This window comes from Pongo abelii, chromosome 16, assembly GCF_028885655.2.
Source record: "Pongo abelii isolate AG06213 chromosome 16, NHGRI_mPonAbe1-v2.0_pri, whole genome shotgun sequence".
Taxonomy (NCBI): domain Eukaryota; kingdom Metazoa; phylum Chordata; class Mammalia; order Primates; family Hominidae; genus Pongo; species Pongo abelii.
Genome location: NC_072001.2, coordinates 79,211,881 through 79,231,437, shown reverse-complemented (window position 1 = coordinate 79,231,437; position 19,557 = coordinate 79,211,881). Strand labels below are relative to the sequence as shown.

The 19,557-nt window shown below is 37.8% G+C and overlaps 2 protein-coding genes across 4 annotated transcripts in view; one reads left to right on the top strand and one right to left on the bottom strand.

Moving 5' to 3' along the window:
• Nucleotides 1-9,343, top strand: part of NRG4 (neuregulin 4) — a 124,963-nt gene extending 115,620 nt beyond the window's left edge. Inside the window, exon 11 of one of the 2 annotated variants that reach the window (XM_063716249.1) lies at nt 7,310-9,343. The gene's annotated coding sequence lies outside the window, so the exon portion shown is untranslated. Of the gene's footprint in view, nt 1-159; nt 6,120-7,309 lie in introns of those variants that run through there. The other variant, XM_054532958.2, reaches the window with a different exon arrangement.
• FBXO22 (F-box protein 22) overlaps nt 7,280-19,557 on the bottom strand; it is a 32,239-nt gene continuing 19,961 nt past the window's right edge. Inside the window, exons 6-8 of one of the 2 annotated variants that reach the window (XM_054531207.2) lie at nt 13,258-13,423; nt 10,267-10,612; nt 7,280-9,074 (exon numbers count right to left, since the gene is read on the bottom strand). In XM_054531207.2, the coding sequence (XP_054387182.2) occupies nt 9,072-9,074; nt 10,267-10,612; nt 13,258-13,423 (515 nt within the window). In that variant the 3' untranslated portion in view covers nt 7,280-9,071. 2 annotated transcript variants of the gene reach the window in all.

The window sequence follows — 19,557 nt, the reverse complement described above, 5'->3', positions numbered from 1 at the left end:
TAAATAAAACGCTTGTGTAACTCATATCACGAACCATAATCCATTCTGCTGCAAGGTGTGTGTGCTTCTGTAATGTGCATCAGTCCATCGGCAACTGCTAAGTAGGGGGTGATACCAGTATAATTTGAAGTCACATTGGTTCAACATGACTCTCCCCAGAAAGCTGATGTGCTGAAGCAACCAGAGGCAAATGTTCACACACCTAGAGAGAAACCCTAAGGGATATATGAAGATCTTATGAAAAAGGATGAAAATCCTTTAAGTGCAAGGAGTAGCTGGCTTAGTGGCTTCAAAACCACCTCATTCCTGCTGTTATCTGAGAAGCTGCAAGTACTGATGAAAAAACTGAGAAGACATTTCACCTGGCAATTAGAAAAAAGCACTGACTGATGGATATCTCTGTATCATTCTTTCAATATTGATGAAAATGCTTTCTACTAGAAGTGACTGATTTCAAGGATCTGTCTCTCAAAGGAAGAAACAAAAACCCAAAAGTTTGACTGCAAAAGATTGATTAATTCTGGGTGCAAATAACTGGAAATTTAGGATTGTTATTGTATTACACAGGTCACAAAGTTCCAAACCTATTTCCCTTGTAATTTTTAGTGCATGATTTTTCAGAATGCAGTTTTTATCTTTTTAGGTGCAACATTAAGAACTGTTTGGTCAGAACAATTTAGTTTCTCCAGTTTTTTCTACTTAAGTTACATGGGGGAAAAAAGCAATAGTAACTTTAAGGAAGTGTGAAAATAAAGTCTTGGAGCAGTGGAAAAGTCTGGGGCTGGTAAATGGCTTAGGCAGAAGCGCTTGCACCGGCCAAACATAACAGCCCATCTCTGAACTATGTCCTTGTCAAGGCTGGGATGCACGCTGGCTTCTCTACACAGTCTGGCCCAGTGTAGGCGCTGTGAATTCAGTGTGTCACTAGTGTCACCAATTCATTCATCACCCACCATTCATTCATTTCACAAACACATGAGGGTAAGACACTGAGACAGAGTACACAAAATGAAAAGCTCTCACATAATTTTAATAGACTTTGTTGTTAGAAGTTTTAGATTTTCAGAAAAACTGAGCAGATAGTACAGAGTTCCCCTATGCTTCCCCCCACCCCAGGCCTTTATTATTAACATCTTGCACTAGTGTGGTATACTTGTTTAACCAATATTCACACATTTTTACTTTCTTTTTTGAGACAAAGTCTCACTCTGTCACCCAGGCTAGCTGAAGCCTATAATTTACATGAAGGGTCCTCTTTTTGTTGTATGTCTGTATGGATTTTGACAAATATATAATGTCATGTATCCACTATTATAGTGTTGTATACAGTAGTTTCACCACCCTAAAAATCTCTACTCCATGTATTTACCCCTCCCTCTCCACTGAACCTCTGGCAACCAGTCTTTACTAACTTTGCTTTCTCCGGGATGTCATGTATTTGAAATCAAATAGTATGTAGCCTTTCAGACTAACTTCTTTCACTTAGCAGTATACACTTAAAAGTTCCTCTATGACTTGTGATTAAATACCACCCCCCCCCCCTTTTTTTTTTAAAAAAAAAGCTAGCCCATATGTTTTTTGTTTTGTTTTGTTTTTTTTTTTTTTGGTGGTTTAAAAATTTAGTGGCAAAATGTACATAAGATTTAAATTTTAACCATTTTGAAGTTAGTTTAAAGGCATTAAATACATTCGTTATATGTACCAGTCACCACTATGCACCTCCGGAACTTTTTCATGATCCCACACTGATCTCTGTGCCCCTTAAACAATAAATTCCCATTCCCTCCTGCCCCCTGTGACAAAAAGTAATATTTGTTCTACTTTGTCTCTATGAATCTCACTAGTCTAGGTACCTCACATAAGTGGATTCATATAGTATTGTCCTTTTGTGATTTACTTCACTTAATGTCTTAAAGGTTCATCCATGATGTAGTATGTAGCAGAACTTCCTTTTTATGGCTGAATAATATTCCATTGTATGGATATAACACATTTTGTCTATCCATTCATCTGTTGGGTATTTGGGTTGTTTCTACCTTTTGACTACTGTGAATAATGCTGCAGTGAACACTGGTATACAAATATACCCTCAAGCCCCTGCTTTCAATTATTTTGTATATATACCCAGAAATGCAATTGCTGAATCAAATGACAATTCTATATTTAATTGGAAAATCACCATACTGTTTTCTACAGCAGCTGCATACCACTGTATATTTCCATCAGTAATAAGAGTTCCAATTTCTCCACATCTTTGCCAACATTTGTGTGTTTAATAAGAGCTATCCCAGTGGGTATGAAGTGGTATCTCAATGTGGTTTTGATTTGCATTTCCTTACTGTTTATAGTGATGCTAAGCATTTTTTCATGTGCTCATTGGCTATCTGCATGTCCTCTCTGGAGATCTATCCAAATCCTTTGCCATTTTTTAAATCAGGTTTTTACGTTGTTATTGCATTTTGGGAGTTTTGTATGTATTCTGGATGTTTAATCCTTATTAGGTATGTGAACTGCATATATTTCCTCCCACTCCATAGATAATCTTTTTACTCTGTTGATGGTGTCCTTTGATGCACAAAATTTTAAAATTTTAATGAAGTACAATTTGCCTATTTTTTCTTTTGTTGTCTGTGAATTTGGTGTCATATCCAAGAAACCATTGCCACATCCTAAGAGTTTTATGGTTTTAGCTCTCACATTTAGGTCTTTGGTCCATTTTGAGTTAATTTTTGCAAATGAGTGAGGTTGCAACTTTGTTCTTTAGCCATGTGGTTATCCAGCTTTACCATCACTGTTTGTTGAAAAAACTATCCTTTGAATAGCCTTGGCACCCTTGTCAAAAATCATTTAGCTACATATGAGAGGGTTTATTTCTAGGTTCTCCAGTCTATCCCATTGGTCTGTCCGTCTGCCTTTATGCCAGAATCACATTGTTTTGATTATTTTGTGTATATACTGTAGCATTATAGTAAGTTTTAAACTCTGCAGGTGTAAGTCCTCCAATTTGTTCTTCTTTCTCAAGACTGATTTGGCTATTTGGGATCCCTTCAGATTCCATATGAAATTCAGGATGGGTTTTTCTATTTCTGCAAAAAAAAAAATCCTAGGATTCTGATAGAGATTTTTGTAGTGAATCTGTACATCACTTTGAGTAGTACTGACATATTAACATTAGATTTTCCAATCCATGAACATGAGATGTGTTTCCGTTTATTTTTATCTTTATTGAAGCAATGTTTTGTAGTTTTCATTGTACAAGCCATTCACCACCCACCTTGGGTAAGCTAATTTCTGTGCATTTTATTCTTTTTGGGCTATGGTAAACGGGACTGCTCTTGTAATTTCCTTCTCAGGTTGTTCATTGTTAGTGTATAGGAATGCACCTAATTTCCTTCTCAGGTTGTTCATTGTTAGTGTATAGGAATGCACCTGATTTTTGTGGGTTGACTTTGTATCCTGCTACCTTACTAAATTAACAGTTATTTATTTTTTGGTGTGGAATCTTTCGGGTTGTCTAAAGATCATATCATTTGTGAACACATAGGATTTTACTTCTTACTTTCCATCTTGGATGTCTTTATTTTTCTAGCTCAGGCTAGAACTCCTAGTACTGTGTAGAATAGGAATGGTGAAATGAGCATTGTTGTCTTGATCTTAGAGGAAAAACTTCCACCACTAAGTATGGTGTCTACCGTGGGCTTTTCATATCTGGCTTTTATTATGTTGAGGTAGTTTCCTCTTATCCCTCATTTGTTGAGTGTTATTAATCACAAGAGGCTGCTGGATTTTGTCAAATGCTTTGTCTGCATCAATTGAGATGATCATCTGGTTGTTCTTGCTTCGTTCTGTTCATGTAGTATATTATATTGATTTTTGTATGTTGAACCATCCTTGCATTCCAGGAATTCATTCCATTTGGTAGTGGTGTACAATCCTTTTAATATGCTGCTAAATTCAGTTTCCTAGTATTGACAAGTGTTGAATCAGTCATCATAAGGAATAACTGGTCTGTAATCTTTTCTTGTAGCATCTTTGTCTGGCGTCAGCATCAGAATGAATTAGGCAGCGTCCTTCCTCTTCAATTTTTGGGAAAAGTTTGAGAGGGATTGGGGCTATTTCTTCTTATTTGGTAGAATTCACAAGTGAAAACCATCAGGTCCAGCGCATTTTTTCCAGGAGAATTTTGATTACTAATTCAATTACCTTACTGGTTATAGTTCTATTCAGATTTTTAAATTTTTTTCAAAGTTCAGCAGTGGTATGTTTTGCATTTCTAGGAATTTGACCATTTCATCTAGATTGTCGAAGGTATTCTTTTATAACCCTTTTCATTTTTCCAGAATCTAGAGTGCTGTTCCCATTTTCATTTATTTTAGCAATTGAGTCTTCCTTTTTTTCTTAGTCTATCTAGACATAGGCTTTCCAACTTTATGGTCTTTTAAAGAATTTGTAGTTTACTGATTTTTCTCTAGTGTTTCTAATCTTTATTCAATTTATTATATCTGTTCTAATCTTTATTATTTCCTTCCATCTGCTAGCTTTGGATTTAGTGTGTTTTTCCCCCTCTCCTTAAGTTGTAAAGTCAGGTTGTTGACATGAGATGTTTTTTGTTTTTTAATGTAAGCATTTATGTCTATAAATTTCCCTTTTAGCAGTGCTTTCACTGCATCCTATAAATTTTGGAATGTTGCATTTTTCTCTTTTTAATTTCCCTTGTGATTTCTTCTTTGACCCATTGGTTGAGTGTTTTGTTTAATTTCCACAAGTTTGTGAATTTTCCAATTTTCCTTTTGTTACTGATTTCTAACTACATCCTGTTGTGGTTCAAAAATGCACCGTATCTTCTTCACTTCTTTGTGTGTGCTATGTATCTTTTAAAACTATGGAGGCTTGATTTGTTGTTTCTGCTTTCAATGATCCCACCTCAAGTTTGCTGATTCTTTCTTCTACCTGCTTATATCTGCTGCTGAACCCCTGTAGTGAAAATCTCATTAATTATACTTTTCTCCTCCAGAATTTTTTTATAATGCCTATCTCTGTTGATATTCTGATTTTGTTCATGTATCATTTTCCTGATTTCCTTTAATTCCTTGTTCATGCTTTCCTTTAGTTCTTTGGGCATATTTGAGTTGTTTTAAAGTATATGTCTAGTTTAATGTCCTTCATTAGGACAATGTCAATTAATTTTGATCTTTTGAATGTGCATTATTTTCCTGTTCCTTTGTATGGTTTGTGATTTTTTTCCTTGAGAGTTGGATATTCACTATTATAATATGGTAACTCTAGGTATGAGATTCTTTCCTTTCCCCATGGTTTTCTGGTTCATTTATTTTTATTTTTAAAAGCTGTCATCCATTTGTTTTGAGAGTTTTCCAAATTATTTTTATAAAAGACTATTCCTTTTATGTGTGATCACTGAAGACTCTCTTCCTTTTATGTCATGTTCAGCTATTTTGACATAAATTCCCTTGAATGCTAGGAGCTATCCTAGATTTTACAAATCAGCTTTGTGCCAGGTAATCCTTCAATACTTACTTTGGCCTGCTTTTGGGCTTAGGGACCAGAGCAAGGTGAAAGCTTGGGTCTTAGAACTTTCTGGACAAGTGTTTTCCCTGGGCATGCATGTCGCATTTTAAATCCCCTCTGTATATATAACTGTTCTTAATTTCCCAAAGTCTTACCCCAGATTCTCCTCTGGGCCTCAGTTGTTCTACTTTATGTTTACACCCATAACCTCTTGACCCATGCACCTGTGGTTCTTTGCAGCTTTTATAAGCAGTGCCCACCCTACCAGTTAGGCAAAACAAAGATGTGACCTTGTGTCAGTCCTTCAGGTATCCCCAGACAGGTTAGAAAAAAATGTACACAGTAATTTGCAAAAAAAGTCTAGTATGTTTTCTCCAGTTCAAGGGAGGGGCCTGGGCTTCTGCTGCTTTAAGACTGCCACAATGTAGGGAGGGGTTGGGGCAAGAGCCACTAAAAAGTCACAAAATTTTCCTACCATTCTGAAGATGATTGGGCATTCTTTTGGTTGCTGTAAACTTTGACTGTTTTCCAAAGCTCTAACAGAGTTCGTTCAGACAGTTACTTTTTTTTTTTAGACAGTCTTGCTCCATCGCCCAGGCTGGAGTGCAGTGGCAGGATCTCGGCTCACTGCAAGCTCTGCCTCCCAGTTTCACAACATTCTCCTGCCTCAGCCTCCCGAGTAGCTGGGACTACAGGCACCCGCCACCACGCCTGGCTAATTTTTTGTACTTTCAGTAGAGATGGGGTTTCACTGTGTTAGCCAGGATGGTCTTGATCTCCTGACCTCGTGATCTGCCCGTCTCGGCCTCCCAAAGTGCTGGAATTACAGGCGTGAGCCACCGCGCCCAGCCTCTTTTTTTTTTTTAATGTTTTGATGGGCAAACAAAAGCTTGCAGCTTCCTAGTCCGCCAATTTTGCTGATGTCGCTGGGGTCAATTATGTTTTATTCCTCCCTATAATTTTATTTCAAGACCTTGAATAGAGTATGTTTATTAAGTATAGTGATTAAATTTTAGTTAGTCATAATTAGAAAAATGTCAATGGTCTCAAAATTCTCAATCTGATAATTTGCATTTAAAAGCAACATTAATAAATATATTTTCTTTCAATTTCTTCTAAATTAATCAATCTTGCCTGTTTTTGCTGGCTAACAGTCACTATATAGCAAAAACTTTTATAAATCTGTTTTAAGAATTGAAAGTTTCCGGCTGGGCACAGTGGCTCACGCCTGTAATCCCAGCACTTTGGGAGGCTGAGGCAGGCAGATCACCTGAGGTCGGAGTCTGAGGCCAGCCTGACCAACACAGAGAAACCCCATCTCTACTAAAAATACAAAATTAAAATTAGTCAGGCGTGGTGGCGCATGCCTGTAATCCCAGCTACTCGGGAGGCTGAGGCAGGAGAATCACTTGAACCCAGGAGGTGGAGGTTGCAATGAGTCGAGATTGTGCCATTACACTCCAGCCTGGGCAACAAAAGTGAAACTCTCTCAAAAAAAAAAAAAAAAAAAAAAAGTTTCCATACCAAAATATTAAGTGATACTTATTGGCTTCTGCCAGTTTCCTACTTTGTAGTAGCACACGTTCTCGTAACCTGTCTTCAGTTGTAGCATAGAGCAGAAGTTAAATATATAACAAAAATAACATATTTTGCAAATATTTGATTATTCTTCCCTACATAGGGTCAATATTAAAGTAACTTTCTGGTACCACGTTCTTTATATCGTATTCATTTTGTTCATTTAACAAGGATATTATTACTAATGCTTATTTTATTATTTTAGGATTTTCATTAAGCCAACTCATACCCAGTTTCTACAAATGAAAATCAAGTCAATCATCTAAAATTTCATGATTTCTTCCCATCAAGAGGATCTGGAGTCTTCTGTTCCCATTAAAACTGAATTTATGGCAGTGCAAACCTGGGCCAGACTGGGTATAAAATGACAAAAGCACATTTATATTCTTAAAAATTTCTGCAGATTGCATAGAAAGTTCTCAGATTTGTAAAAGTTTATTTCTATTGTAATTCTTTGCTTGTTCACTTTGTTAAATTTGCAATATAAACTAGTTGCATGTCTTTTGCTATCTGGCCTCGTAGGTTGAGGGTTAGGGTTTGCTTTAAGCAAAACTGAGATAACTGTAATGTGAATTGGCCTACTAGATTGCCCACTTTTATCAATCTGCAAGGGTGGATCTATTTCTAGGTCTTAATTTCAAGGTTTATTTTCCCTCTTCCTTAGATTTTACTTGGATCAAAGGGCATGGAAATATATTCCTTGCTTAAGCCTTATACAAAGGAAACTAGCCCCAGAAATTATTTTGCTTTGAAAGTATGTACATGAAATAAGTATTTTTAAATGTCTTGATTAAATAAAGCGTTCTATGATCTGATCGTCAGCTCAGTATGTAGACTAAGGGTACACCTTTACTTCTCTTTTTTATGCTCACATTTATTTCATGTGATCATTTTCAGTTTCACAGAGGACTACAATGATTGTCATCTCTAGGAATTTAGTTTGTTTTTAGCTAATACTCCTTTAATGCTTCTAAGACAAGCCTTTCAAAATTGTAATAAATGAGTCACACAGTTTTAACTTTGGTTAAATTACTATTTCCCTTCCTCACAGAACTTCAGGGCCTCTGAGAGGCAGGGAGGATGACTTTTGTTCTTATCAATACTACTATTGTTTCTATTAGGTCAACTTTTCCCTTTTTACTTTGCACTAAGTTTACAACCATGTGACTAAATGATTTTACTGTTCATAACAAGCTCCAAAGGCTCAGCTATAAAAAGGAACGCTTTAACAACATCAAATATTATATGAAATTATCCTGTATCAGACTCTTTGAGAAGAAGCAAAACATTTTATATGAGTATTAATTTGTTTAAAATAATCCATTCAATTCTAAAGCTCATTTTGTTCATATTTTCAGTTTTAAAAATCCCTTTTCCTCTACTATTCAACCAATTCTGGTTAATATCAGGGACAATAAAGTTTAAAAAATATTTGCCTTATGGGCTATATGAGCACATTCAAGGACTAAAATTTTGAGGTATTTTGATAATAGCTAAATAGCAAGAGCTAAATATAAATATTCACAGATGAAAAGTTTTGACAAATTTTTCTTTGGACTTTCCTCAGGAACTAGGATTTAGAATAACCATAAATTAAAGGAATCTTCCAAGCATTTTTATCATATATATATATAAATAGCAAGAGAAAAATATTTTCAGTTTTAAAAAAAGGATAAAAGTGACAAAAAAGGAAAAGCAGGAATAATGCTAATACATTTGGCTTTACTTACCTTGCAAGTGTTCTGCTGTCCTGTTAGAACAAACCACTGACTGTTACAAAAGTAACATTAGTTATATCATACTGTATTAGGTGGAATATGCTAATTTCTCTCTTGTAAAACAGTCTGGAGGTGGATAGTCCACGCCACTTATGGTGTTTCTTCAACGAGGTTGTACAGGGACCAGGATCCTTCTGTTGTTTTTCTTCTACAATGGTGTGTTGCCTCCTCTTCAGGGTCCAAGATGGCTCACTACCAGATCCACATTCCAAGCAAGAGGATGGAGAAAGGGGCAAATAAATGGTCATGCCATTTTAAGGACACAAATCATTTCCCCTCACATTCCATTATCCAGAACACAGTCATACCTGCACAGGAGACTGGGAAATGTAGTCTTTATTCTAGGAGGCATACCCAATTGAAAAATCAAAGGTTCTATCATTATGTGAAAAGGAAAGAATGGATATTGAGGGAAAATTGGTGCTCTCTGCACATCTCTTATTTAGATACTTGTATAGAAATTCAAACCTGAAAATCATTCTACTGGGAATATGACAGGAATGACTAGCTGACATACCAACTATTCTGGGTTTTCGTTTATAAAGGATTAGTTTACCTCCTTTGTTCATCCAAAAGCAATGAAATGCAAAACATTACCTGAATGAGTTCCAAGCTATGTTTTATTGGTATAAAACCAAAATAAGATGATGTAATACTCTGGTCTACCAGTTAAGCTATTTAGACCTGGGTGAAAAAAAAATTATTTTTAAGGAAAAAAGAAAAATGCTTTACTTATAGTAAAATACTGATTAGTCTTGTCAATTTATCTGACCAAAACAAAAATAGTTCTTTATCAAATAAGTAAAAAGTAATAATACTGTTACTTCTGAAAAAATTCATAAAACTGAAAGGCAGAGAAAAATTTCTCAAGCCATCAGTATATTTTTCTCCTTTATTAAGGGAGAAAAAAGGTCTTCATGATTCTGCTAAAAGACATCACCTAACAATGCAAGGGGTAGTCAGGGAATGTCTTAAATCTATATCCTATTGATGAATCCCCTTTTGCTCTTCCTATGCAGGAAGACTATTTAAGGTCATGTTACACAGCAGCTACATGATCTGGTGCAACACAACTATAATCAGTTTGCTTCTGCCTGATGCAAAAGCTCTCAACTCCTAGTCAGTGTTATGTCCAAAGTTGTCCTTCATCTAATATATTAAAAACTACCCTCATGTGATCTTAGAGCATCAATCAAAGCTACAAAAAAGATATATCTAAAGTTATTTTTGTTTGAAATACACATAGCCCAAGTTTCCATTTTCTGAAAAGGCAGAACCCAAAAGTTACATATTATGAAAGCCACTTTAATTATTATTTAGATGACCCCAGATGTATGAGTGCCATTATTGTTGTATAGCTATGAAACAGATCATCATCTTTTACCTCATTACATTTCCTCAATATAAAGTTCCCAGTGACTATCCGATCACATCCAATTTCTCCATTTCCAAAGAAGCCGAATAAGGGAACACTAGGAAAAAACTTTCTAAACGCATCAGCCTCAACATTCCCTTTGGCTCTGTAATACTGAAAGCCCCTGCCAACGCATGCAAACATGAAGCCAATGGTGTTCTGCTCTGGAATGTTGGCCGCTCTGAGGCGCTGCATCGCAGCCTCAGCAGTCTTCTCATCACTGACGTCCTCGTTGAGGAGCACAGTGGCACTCTGGATTCGGTGTCCACTAAATGACAGTCCAACCACACCTGAGGCATCAATATCCAGAGGGTTCCTGGAAAATTCAGAAAAGTGGCAATATCTCATGAAACATTAAAATTTTTAAGTATAGAAGCAAAATCCTCCTGATTCACTGATGGGCGGCTGCTGCCTTTAGCAGCCTATGGTTAATCTGAGGCTCACCCTCACAGATGGGTAAAAAATCAAACTATTAAAATTAATATATAAAAAATGCACAAGGCAGATCAAGAGAAGCCACCATTTTTTTCAGTCACAAATACAAAGGGGCAATGCACATCCATAACGATTTCTGAAACCCATATTTGGTTATTAGAAGGTACAGTTTCCTTACCTTTCCGACTTCCTTAAAAGGAATGTTATAATTTTATTAATATACACAAAGATATCCACTAAACGAAGCCTTCTGCTATTGTTTACATTAACATCTCTTCCCCCTCACTTCAGCTGTCAAATTCTGAAAGATGTGTATTAAAAATATAATAATGGAGGGTGATTTTATTTTAGAGATAGGGTTCTCTGTTAGCTAGGCTGAAGTGCAGTGGCACAATCATAGCTCGCTGCAGCCTCAAACTCCTGGGATAAAGCAATGCTCCTGCCTGAGTCTCTCAAGTAGCTGGGGTTACAGATACATGCCACCACACCTGGCTAATTTGTAAACATTTTGTAGAGATAGGGTCTCACTATGTTGTTCAGACTGGTCTCAAACTCCTGGGCTCAAGCAATCCTCCTGCCTCAGCCTCCCAAAGTTCTGGGATTACAGGCATGAGCCACTGCACTCAGTCTTAGAGGATAATTTTAAAAACCTATTAACTCCAGAAGTTTTAGCTTTATGTCTAGTCCACTAGAAAATATGATTATGTTATTTTTTGTCTTGTTTATTGCTTTGAGTCTAGAGTTCAGCTTAATTTGATGGTAAAAACTCATGCTTTGTTTTTGTTTGTATTCACCTGGTTTTTTTAAAAAATGAAATATTTTATCCTTACAAAAGAAAATACAACATTGATAAAAGTTATAAAGCATAATATAGTGAACATCCACTAGGGGATAAACAAGTATTCTATCATGCTTCCAACATCTGAATCTATAAAATGGGCAAGATTCACTGGATTAGTGAGAAACTAAGACGCAAAAAGGTTAAGTGACTAAGGTAATAAGGCTAGCTAGTAGTAAAACAAGTTTGTGAGGGGCAAAATCCATCTTCTTAAGTCCTCTGCTGCTCTTAAAACTTTATCACATTTCCTCTTTGGTACAGAATTTTTAATATACATTGTCTATCTTGCCTCAAAGAATTATACACCTTCCTTTTGGGGCACTGGGTCAGTTGGGTTATCTGGACTTTATCAAAATGGAGCCCTCATTTACTCAATGGTTTCTCTTAACTGCTGACAGAGTATGAAGACCACATTAAAATTAATGGGTCATGTGAAGAGTAATGATTGGGGTGGGGGGTGTTTCTCATATTAGGTATAAAAAGTAGATGATATACAAATAGCTACACTAACAAGCTAGCGCCTCAGATGTTATAAGTCTGAGTGAGGTATCTGCATTTCAAAGGTAAACTGTATGTTGAATCACCATTGCCCTATCAGTACACAATTTAAGTTAACAGCAAAGACACAGGAAAAATTAGGCAAGAGGGGAAATAACTTAGATAGCCACCAAGAATTCAGCATATGTATGCACAAAATCCAGTGTTTGATATCCTGCCTGGGATTCAATGTACTTGGCCTTCCTCTCTTCCTCCTCCCTGGCAGTCCAGAGACCTCAACTTTAGCTATTTTCCCAGATCTAGCTCATAGAGACTACCAGAAGAGAGACTATAACTAGGATGACTTACATTATTCTTATAGATACTGATCTGCAACAGTCTGTCCCTATGTTACCACTCTAGGATGCAAATATTAAACAGAGTGGAAACAAATACTAGTGTTTACAAGCATTGAGGGTGGGGTAGGGTCTGATTTTCCTGCTGGAAACAAATGATATTTATGTCCACCTAATTGTTTCAAACTCAAAATGATACGTATTTTCATTCAAGATGGAAAGGAAGTAATGGCTCCCAAGACAGAAGAGCAAATATTTTTATCTTTGAAAGCAAAAGCCTTAGTAACAAAAAAGATCCACTATTTTTGAGCTTGAAAAAGCCTTTCAAAAGATCTAATACAGAATTTCCAAAAACCAGTAGGACTTGCAAGACGTTCTGTGGAAAAAAAGGTTTTGTGACCAAACAGATTTGGGAACTGTCACAGGTAATGCTATTCTCCTTCCAGATTTCCACAGCACTGGGCATATTGGAAGCTCTGAGAAGTTTTGCCATAAAGATACACTCTAACCATGTGTTTCCTTTAAAGGAGGAAACTAGAGAGGAGGTGACACATTGAGGTCACACAGAGTACCACATCTGTCAAAGGAAAGATCAACAGGCAATGTCAAATTTTAAGGAGAATGTGACTCCAACTAAGAAGTTCTTGAAGGACAATATATATAAAAACGTAATTATTCAACCGTAAGCAGAATTATGTTCAGTAAGCCCCTTAGCCAATGTCTACTACAAAATGGAATGAACTATTATCTTAATAATTCTTTAAACATGTTTTTTAAATTGTTAACCCCAAAGTGACAAAACCTGAGACCATTTCCCTTCATTTGCAGAGGAAATCAGAAGCATACAAGACATACTTTTCAGAAGTCAGTGATGACAGGTTGTCCACCTGGCCTCCAGCCAAGATGATATTCATATCACTGAAAGTGCTGACTACTTGCTGCAGATAATTACTGGCTCCCACCTTACAGCAATTATAACCAAAGACAAGGACCACACGAAGTTCAGGGTTATCTAAAAGACCTGCAGAGAAATGAAGAGCAACAGTTAAAGACAGCCTTAAAACAGAAATTATTTTATACATGCTGCAAAATGAAATGTTACTGTTAATGACTTGCACTCCTCCTTAAGGGCAATTTAGTGGCTTAAGCTATCAAATTTTCCATTTTTTATTTTTTATTTTATATCCTCTTCAATCTCTGTATCAAGTTTTCAATTTTTTACAAACATTATGCAAAATCTTATTTTTTCCATTAAAAAAATTAAATGGCTATTTGTGTTAATAAATAATACAATCAACACAAATAACGAAGCAGCTATGTACTGAGCAGCAACCCTTGGTGGACCAAGGTGCAAGCTGACTCCCAGTAGGGAACAAAAAAAAAACACTGGTTTACACAGAGCTGTGCTAGCAGCAGTGAGAATTTACAGATTTTTTATTTTTTAAAGGAGAGAAAAGGCGCTAACCACTTATAGTGTGGTGAACAGTGCCCCCTGCCCATGCCAAAGGTATATCCACATCAAACCTCTGGAACCTATGCATGTGAGCTTATTTGGAAAAAGGATCTTTTTTCAATTAATTTTTTTTTTTTTTTGGTAGAGATGGGGTCTCACTATGTTAGTAAGGATCTTGAGATTAACTCATCTGGTTTATCCAGGTGGGCTCTAAATCCAATGGCAGTGCCTCATAATGAAAGATATACAAAAGATAGACAGAGAAGAAAAGGCAGTGTGACCACAGAAGCAGAAACTGGAGCAGCAAGAAGAGAAAAACAACAGACTCTCTCCTACAGCCTCCCAAGGTAGCACTACCCCTACTGCCATCTCAGTTTCAGACTTCTGGCCTCCTGAACTGTGCAGAATAAATTTCTCATTTTATGCCACCAAATTTGGGGTACTTTGTTACAGCAACCTAAGAAACTACCACATCACTGAAATACAGGCTTTATTCACCTCCTCCAGGGAAGCAGGTGAGAGTAAAGGCGAATTAGCCTTTGACCTTGCAAAGCAGGAAAATGTTCAATTCTGTGACACAGGAACTGAAAGCTGCTACCACTAGGAGGTGGCAGAGTGTAACAGAGACAGCCTACTCGCTCTGCCCACAGCTCCCAGGTTTCACTGGCAGCTTGTTTATAGACTATCAATTTGATTTTTTTTTTTTTTAAGTTCAGGGATACATGTTCAGGTTTGTTCCATAGGCAAACGTGTGTCATGGGGGTTTGTTGTGCAGATTATTTCATCACGCAGGTAATAAGCCCATTCTCCATTAGTTATTTTTTGTGATCCTCTCCTTCCTCACACCTTCCACCCTCTGGTAGGCCCTAGTGTCTGTTGTGCCCCTCTTTGTGTCAATGTGTTCTCATCATTTAGCTCCCACTTATAAATGAGAACATGCAGTATTTGGTTTTCTGTTTCTGTTAGTTTGCTAATGATAATGGCCTCCAGCTCCATCCATGTCCCTGCAAAGGACATGATCTCATTCTTTTTTATGGCTGCATAGTATTCCATGGTGTATATGTACCACATTTTCTTTATCCAGTTTATCACTGATGGGCATTCAGGTTGATTCCATGTCTTTGCTACTGTGAATAGTGCTGCAATGAACATACATGTGCATGTGTCTTTATAATAGAATAATTTATATTCCTTTGAATATACACCCAGTAATAGGACTGCTGGGTCAAATGGTATTTCTGTCTTTAGGTCTTTGAGGAATCATCACACTATCTTCCACAATGGCTGAACTAATTTACACTCCCACCGACAGTGTATAAGTGTTCCTTTTTCTCCACAAACTCGCCAGCATCTGTTATTTTTTTACTTTTTAATGGCCATTCTGCCTAGTGTGGGATGGAATCTCATTGTGGTTTTGATTTGCATCTCTCTAACGATCAGTGATGTGGAGCTTTTTTTCATATGATTGTTGGCCGCATGTATGTCTTCTGCCAGCATTACCAAACAGGGGTGCTTTGGGGACAGGAAAATGAATCTAATACCTAACACACTTGTGTTTCCATTTGATTTGACCACATGACTTCCACCTTGACAAACCTAAGGTGGTTATCAGAAAGGAGAGTTACTTAAGGAAACAAAGGGTATGCAGATGCATGAATGACCAATTACTAGCACCAAATAATGACCTATTCTGGGAAACTGTCTCTGGTCCATTTCCAATTCTCTACACGGTAAATTACTGACTTGGACAGTAAAAAGAATATTACTTTCATGACATCATATACCCCAAACCATTGCTAAAGGGTCTTTTTTCTCCTATAGACTAGCCCACGAAATTTTGAGAGAATATATTTTCTTCTTTAGAACAAAGTTTCAGAGTTGGGAGAGGCCTGTGAGATCAAGTCTAGAGTTTTATTTTACAAACAAGGACTGCCAATGCCAGAGAAGTGACTACCACCCCAGGACAATATGACAGACTCTACATTAAAACCCACATCTCCTGACACTCAGGGCTTTAGCTTTTAGAAACCTCATGACTTCTAAATCTCAACCTTTCCTACTGTTTTCTAAGCTCTAGATGCTCTTTCACAACTGTCCGCTAAACATCCTACCTGAATATTCTAAAGGCAACCACTCCCATTCATTTAACAAACACATACCCAATGTAAAGGAAAATTTTAAAAAAATCTCAGGACCTCCAAACTCCTTATGCCAAAGGGAAAGTTAAGCCTAGAGGCTGAATCAAGCGAAGCACCATCCTCCCTCCAAATTAATATTGCTGCTTCACAACCCTGTGTCAGAGCATCATACATTAGCCAGACCTACCCCCTCACACACCCCCCCACCACCCCACCAGGAAAGGCAAAAGGCTTTAGGCATCTCCAGATGACTGCTCCCACAAATCATTCATAAGGAAAATCTTTGCTGGCCTCAAAACCTTTAAGATGTACATCCTCCCATAACACAAGGACATGTCATTTGTAACTTTAGGTCTGCAATCTGTTCAATTCCACACTGATAATGTCCATTACAAGCTTATCTTCCCAGATGGTGCACAAAAACAAGAGATCAGTAATTCACCCACCTACTCTGAGACATCTGCATAACTGGTTCTTCCTTTCTTCAAAAGGTTCACCTTATCTTATGTAAAGTGTAGATTTACTGAGCACTAACTAAAGTCTCACAGGAATGTAACCATTCACCTCACGGCTATCCTTGCCCATCCTTCCTTCTCTCCTTTAAAAACATGTATTGGAAACCTCTTCAGAGTACATGGCCACTCCCACTCGTTTGTGACTAGTGTTTTTCCCAGATACGCCCTCAACCTCTGGCTCAGTAAACCTTAAATGACTGAGATTGTTGCCTCAGTCACACATTCCAGTTAACACCATCTTGGTCTCCAGCGGTGTTCTTTCAACATCTTCTCTAGTGGGTTGGTTCTCAGCTAATGGAACACTTCCCCCTCCTAATACACAACCCTAGAAAGTAGAATCACTTTCCCCTACCCCAACTTAGAGAACAAATCCACCTTAGCCAAGGCTGGCTGCCTGATAGAGCAGATGGCTCTGTATTTAACCAACAGACTACCTGGTGCTACCGGTAAATAACAGAGGGAAGGTACAACTCCAACTCCTTGACACTCAAAATTCAAAGGCCTAAAATATGAGGTAAGGAGCAATGCCAATTTTTCCTGAAAGGTTCTGGGTTCCCCCCAATTCACAGGTAAAGGATCATCAAGGACCCAATGTTCTGGGCCACCCGCCATAGAATGTGACTACAGATTTTATTCTAGAATTTTCTAAAAGTTGATACATTAGCAGGAGCTTACCACAACCATTAAAAACAATTCCAGAAAAGTATTTATAAGCCACTTTAAACAGTGTAACCTCCTGGTGAACCTTTCAAGATGATAAGCTGGTTACAAAATGTAACCTTAGGTAACAGAATAAATTGACCTACCATGTAGGATTGGCAACTATAATCAAGTTAACTACTGCAGTTGTCCACCAAGAGATGTCTTTGGTCTTGGAATAGTATGAAACTGTTCTTTCCAGTAATAATCTTGTTAGGTAAATTTAGCAAAGAATTACCCCATCCTCTTAGGAATTTTTCATCCACCAAGCCCCCACCCTCCTCCTTGGCTATAAATCCCCACTTGTGGTTGGTGCATTTGGAGTTGAGCCTGATCTCTCTCCCCTAGTGTAAACCCCATCACAGTGGTCTCCCAAATAAAGTCTGCCTCACTGTCTTGAATAGATGTCAGCATCGCTTTTTTTTTTTTTTTTTAACACTAGCTTCTTGTCACTTCTGCTTTCTCAAGGGCTGGGCAACTTCGAAGGCGGAACAAGTTCAATCCCTTGAGCTTCAGCACTGATTCTCTCTGCTTCACACCTGGTACTGCCTATGACCCCTCAAGACTCTCTATGATATCCTCAGATAATTTTAAAACTTTGTTCTTCTTCAAACTTTTTTGGAATCTGATAAGTCATTAAAGTTCTATTTTTACCCCTCTTGGTGGCTGGCAGAATTCAAGATGAGTAGTTAAAGGATCAAAAAGCAGGGAGCAGAAAGAACCTGAACAATCTACAAGCTAGATCACCAGATCACCAGTCTCACAACAAACACTAGTACAGAGCACTGTTCTAAGTACGTTATAGAAATTAACTTATTTAATGCCTGTAACAACCTGTTACGTACTATTTTACTCCTAAAAAGTCTGTGAGGATTCAATACTTTCAAAATTCACATTTAACATGCAAATTATATCCATATTACAGAACCTAAATCAGACCAGACCAAAGTAAAATTAAATACACACCCCAGAACTGGCTGCCAGAAAGAACTGTGCCTACTGAGCTATGGAAAACACAGGACACTTCCAATCCTCTCCTTCAAAGAGCAAAGGCAACTGAATTCTTCAGAACTTCCTCTCTTGACCCTAAAATGTAAAAATCAACAGGAAAGCTTTTCTAATGGGACTCTCCGCAAATAAAACTGAAATCCAGAAAATCACTGTGCCCCAAAAGGCAATGTTACAGGTTTGTGCTTCACCTAGAAGAAAGTCAGAAGGATATTTGTAAAAGGAAAAGAGAGGGAGGATCCCAGGTGTGAGTCAACTGTTTGCTATGTAACTAACCACCTCAAGCATTCTCAAAGGAGCAAAGAGGCTCTGGCTCTCAAGCTGAAGCCCATCTTGCCAATGCTCGGCAATGCTAGGGCTGCTTTCTCAAGCTCTCCTGTCTGTGGTACAGACAGGTAGAGCTGCCAGGCACTGCTCTGAGTCTAGAGCCCCTTCCCTGGATTACATGAAGGTTTAGAGGAAGAAGTGCATGAGCACTGCCAGGGAGGGAAGCTTCTCTCCCCTCCGTTGCAGCTGGGGCTTTCAGACTGTGCTTTGGTGGGCAAAGCATTCCAAAGATGCCTCCAGTGTAGGTGGAGGAGAATAAGCAACCTCAGTTCAAGGCCTAACATGCTCCCTTCACCCTTCAACCTAGAGGCTCTGCTTTTACCTGCTTTATTTTTATGTTGACATCCCATGTAAGACTGTACAAATGAAGTGTTTAAAACAAAAGCTAAGAAATGGCTCAAGGAGATCCTTACTGAATAGTCTCAATAAAGCCTTTGCATTAGCAGAAGGGAGGGATGTCAAAATAATATTACAGCAGTACCAACCCTGGACAATCAACATGCACTACTGAGCCTCCTCCCCGGTCCGCCTCCTCAAATCACTGAAGCCAGTTCCTTTTGCTTCAATCACCATTAATTACCTGATGATTCCCAAATTAATATCTTTCCTTTAGACCATTCTCTAGAGCTCCAGGCCAATATATCCAACAGTCTATAATCAATATCTCCATCTCAAATTCCAAACATGTTCAAAACAGAACTGATAATCTGATCCTCCAACCTGCACCTTCAAGTCTTCTTCACCTTAGTCAATGGTACTATACAGCTGCGCTAGCCACACACCTGCATGACATCGCTGTCACCTCCCTCATTCTCAACACCCAACATCTCATCAGTCACCACATCCTGTCCATTCAGCCCCAAACTTCATCTTGAATCCATTCACTTCTCAACTCCACTCACCACTTCCCTGCTCGAAGCTGCCATCTCCTCTTTCCTTAACCACAACAGTCTGTTTCTCCTGCATCTACTTTTTAAAAAAAAATTATTTTAACTGAAAAATTTAAAAGGCATAT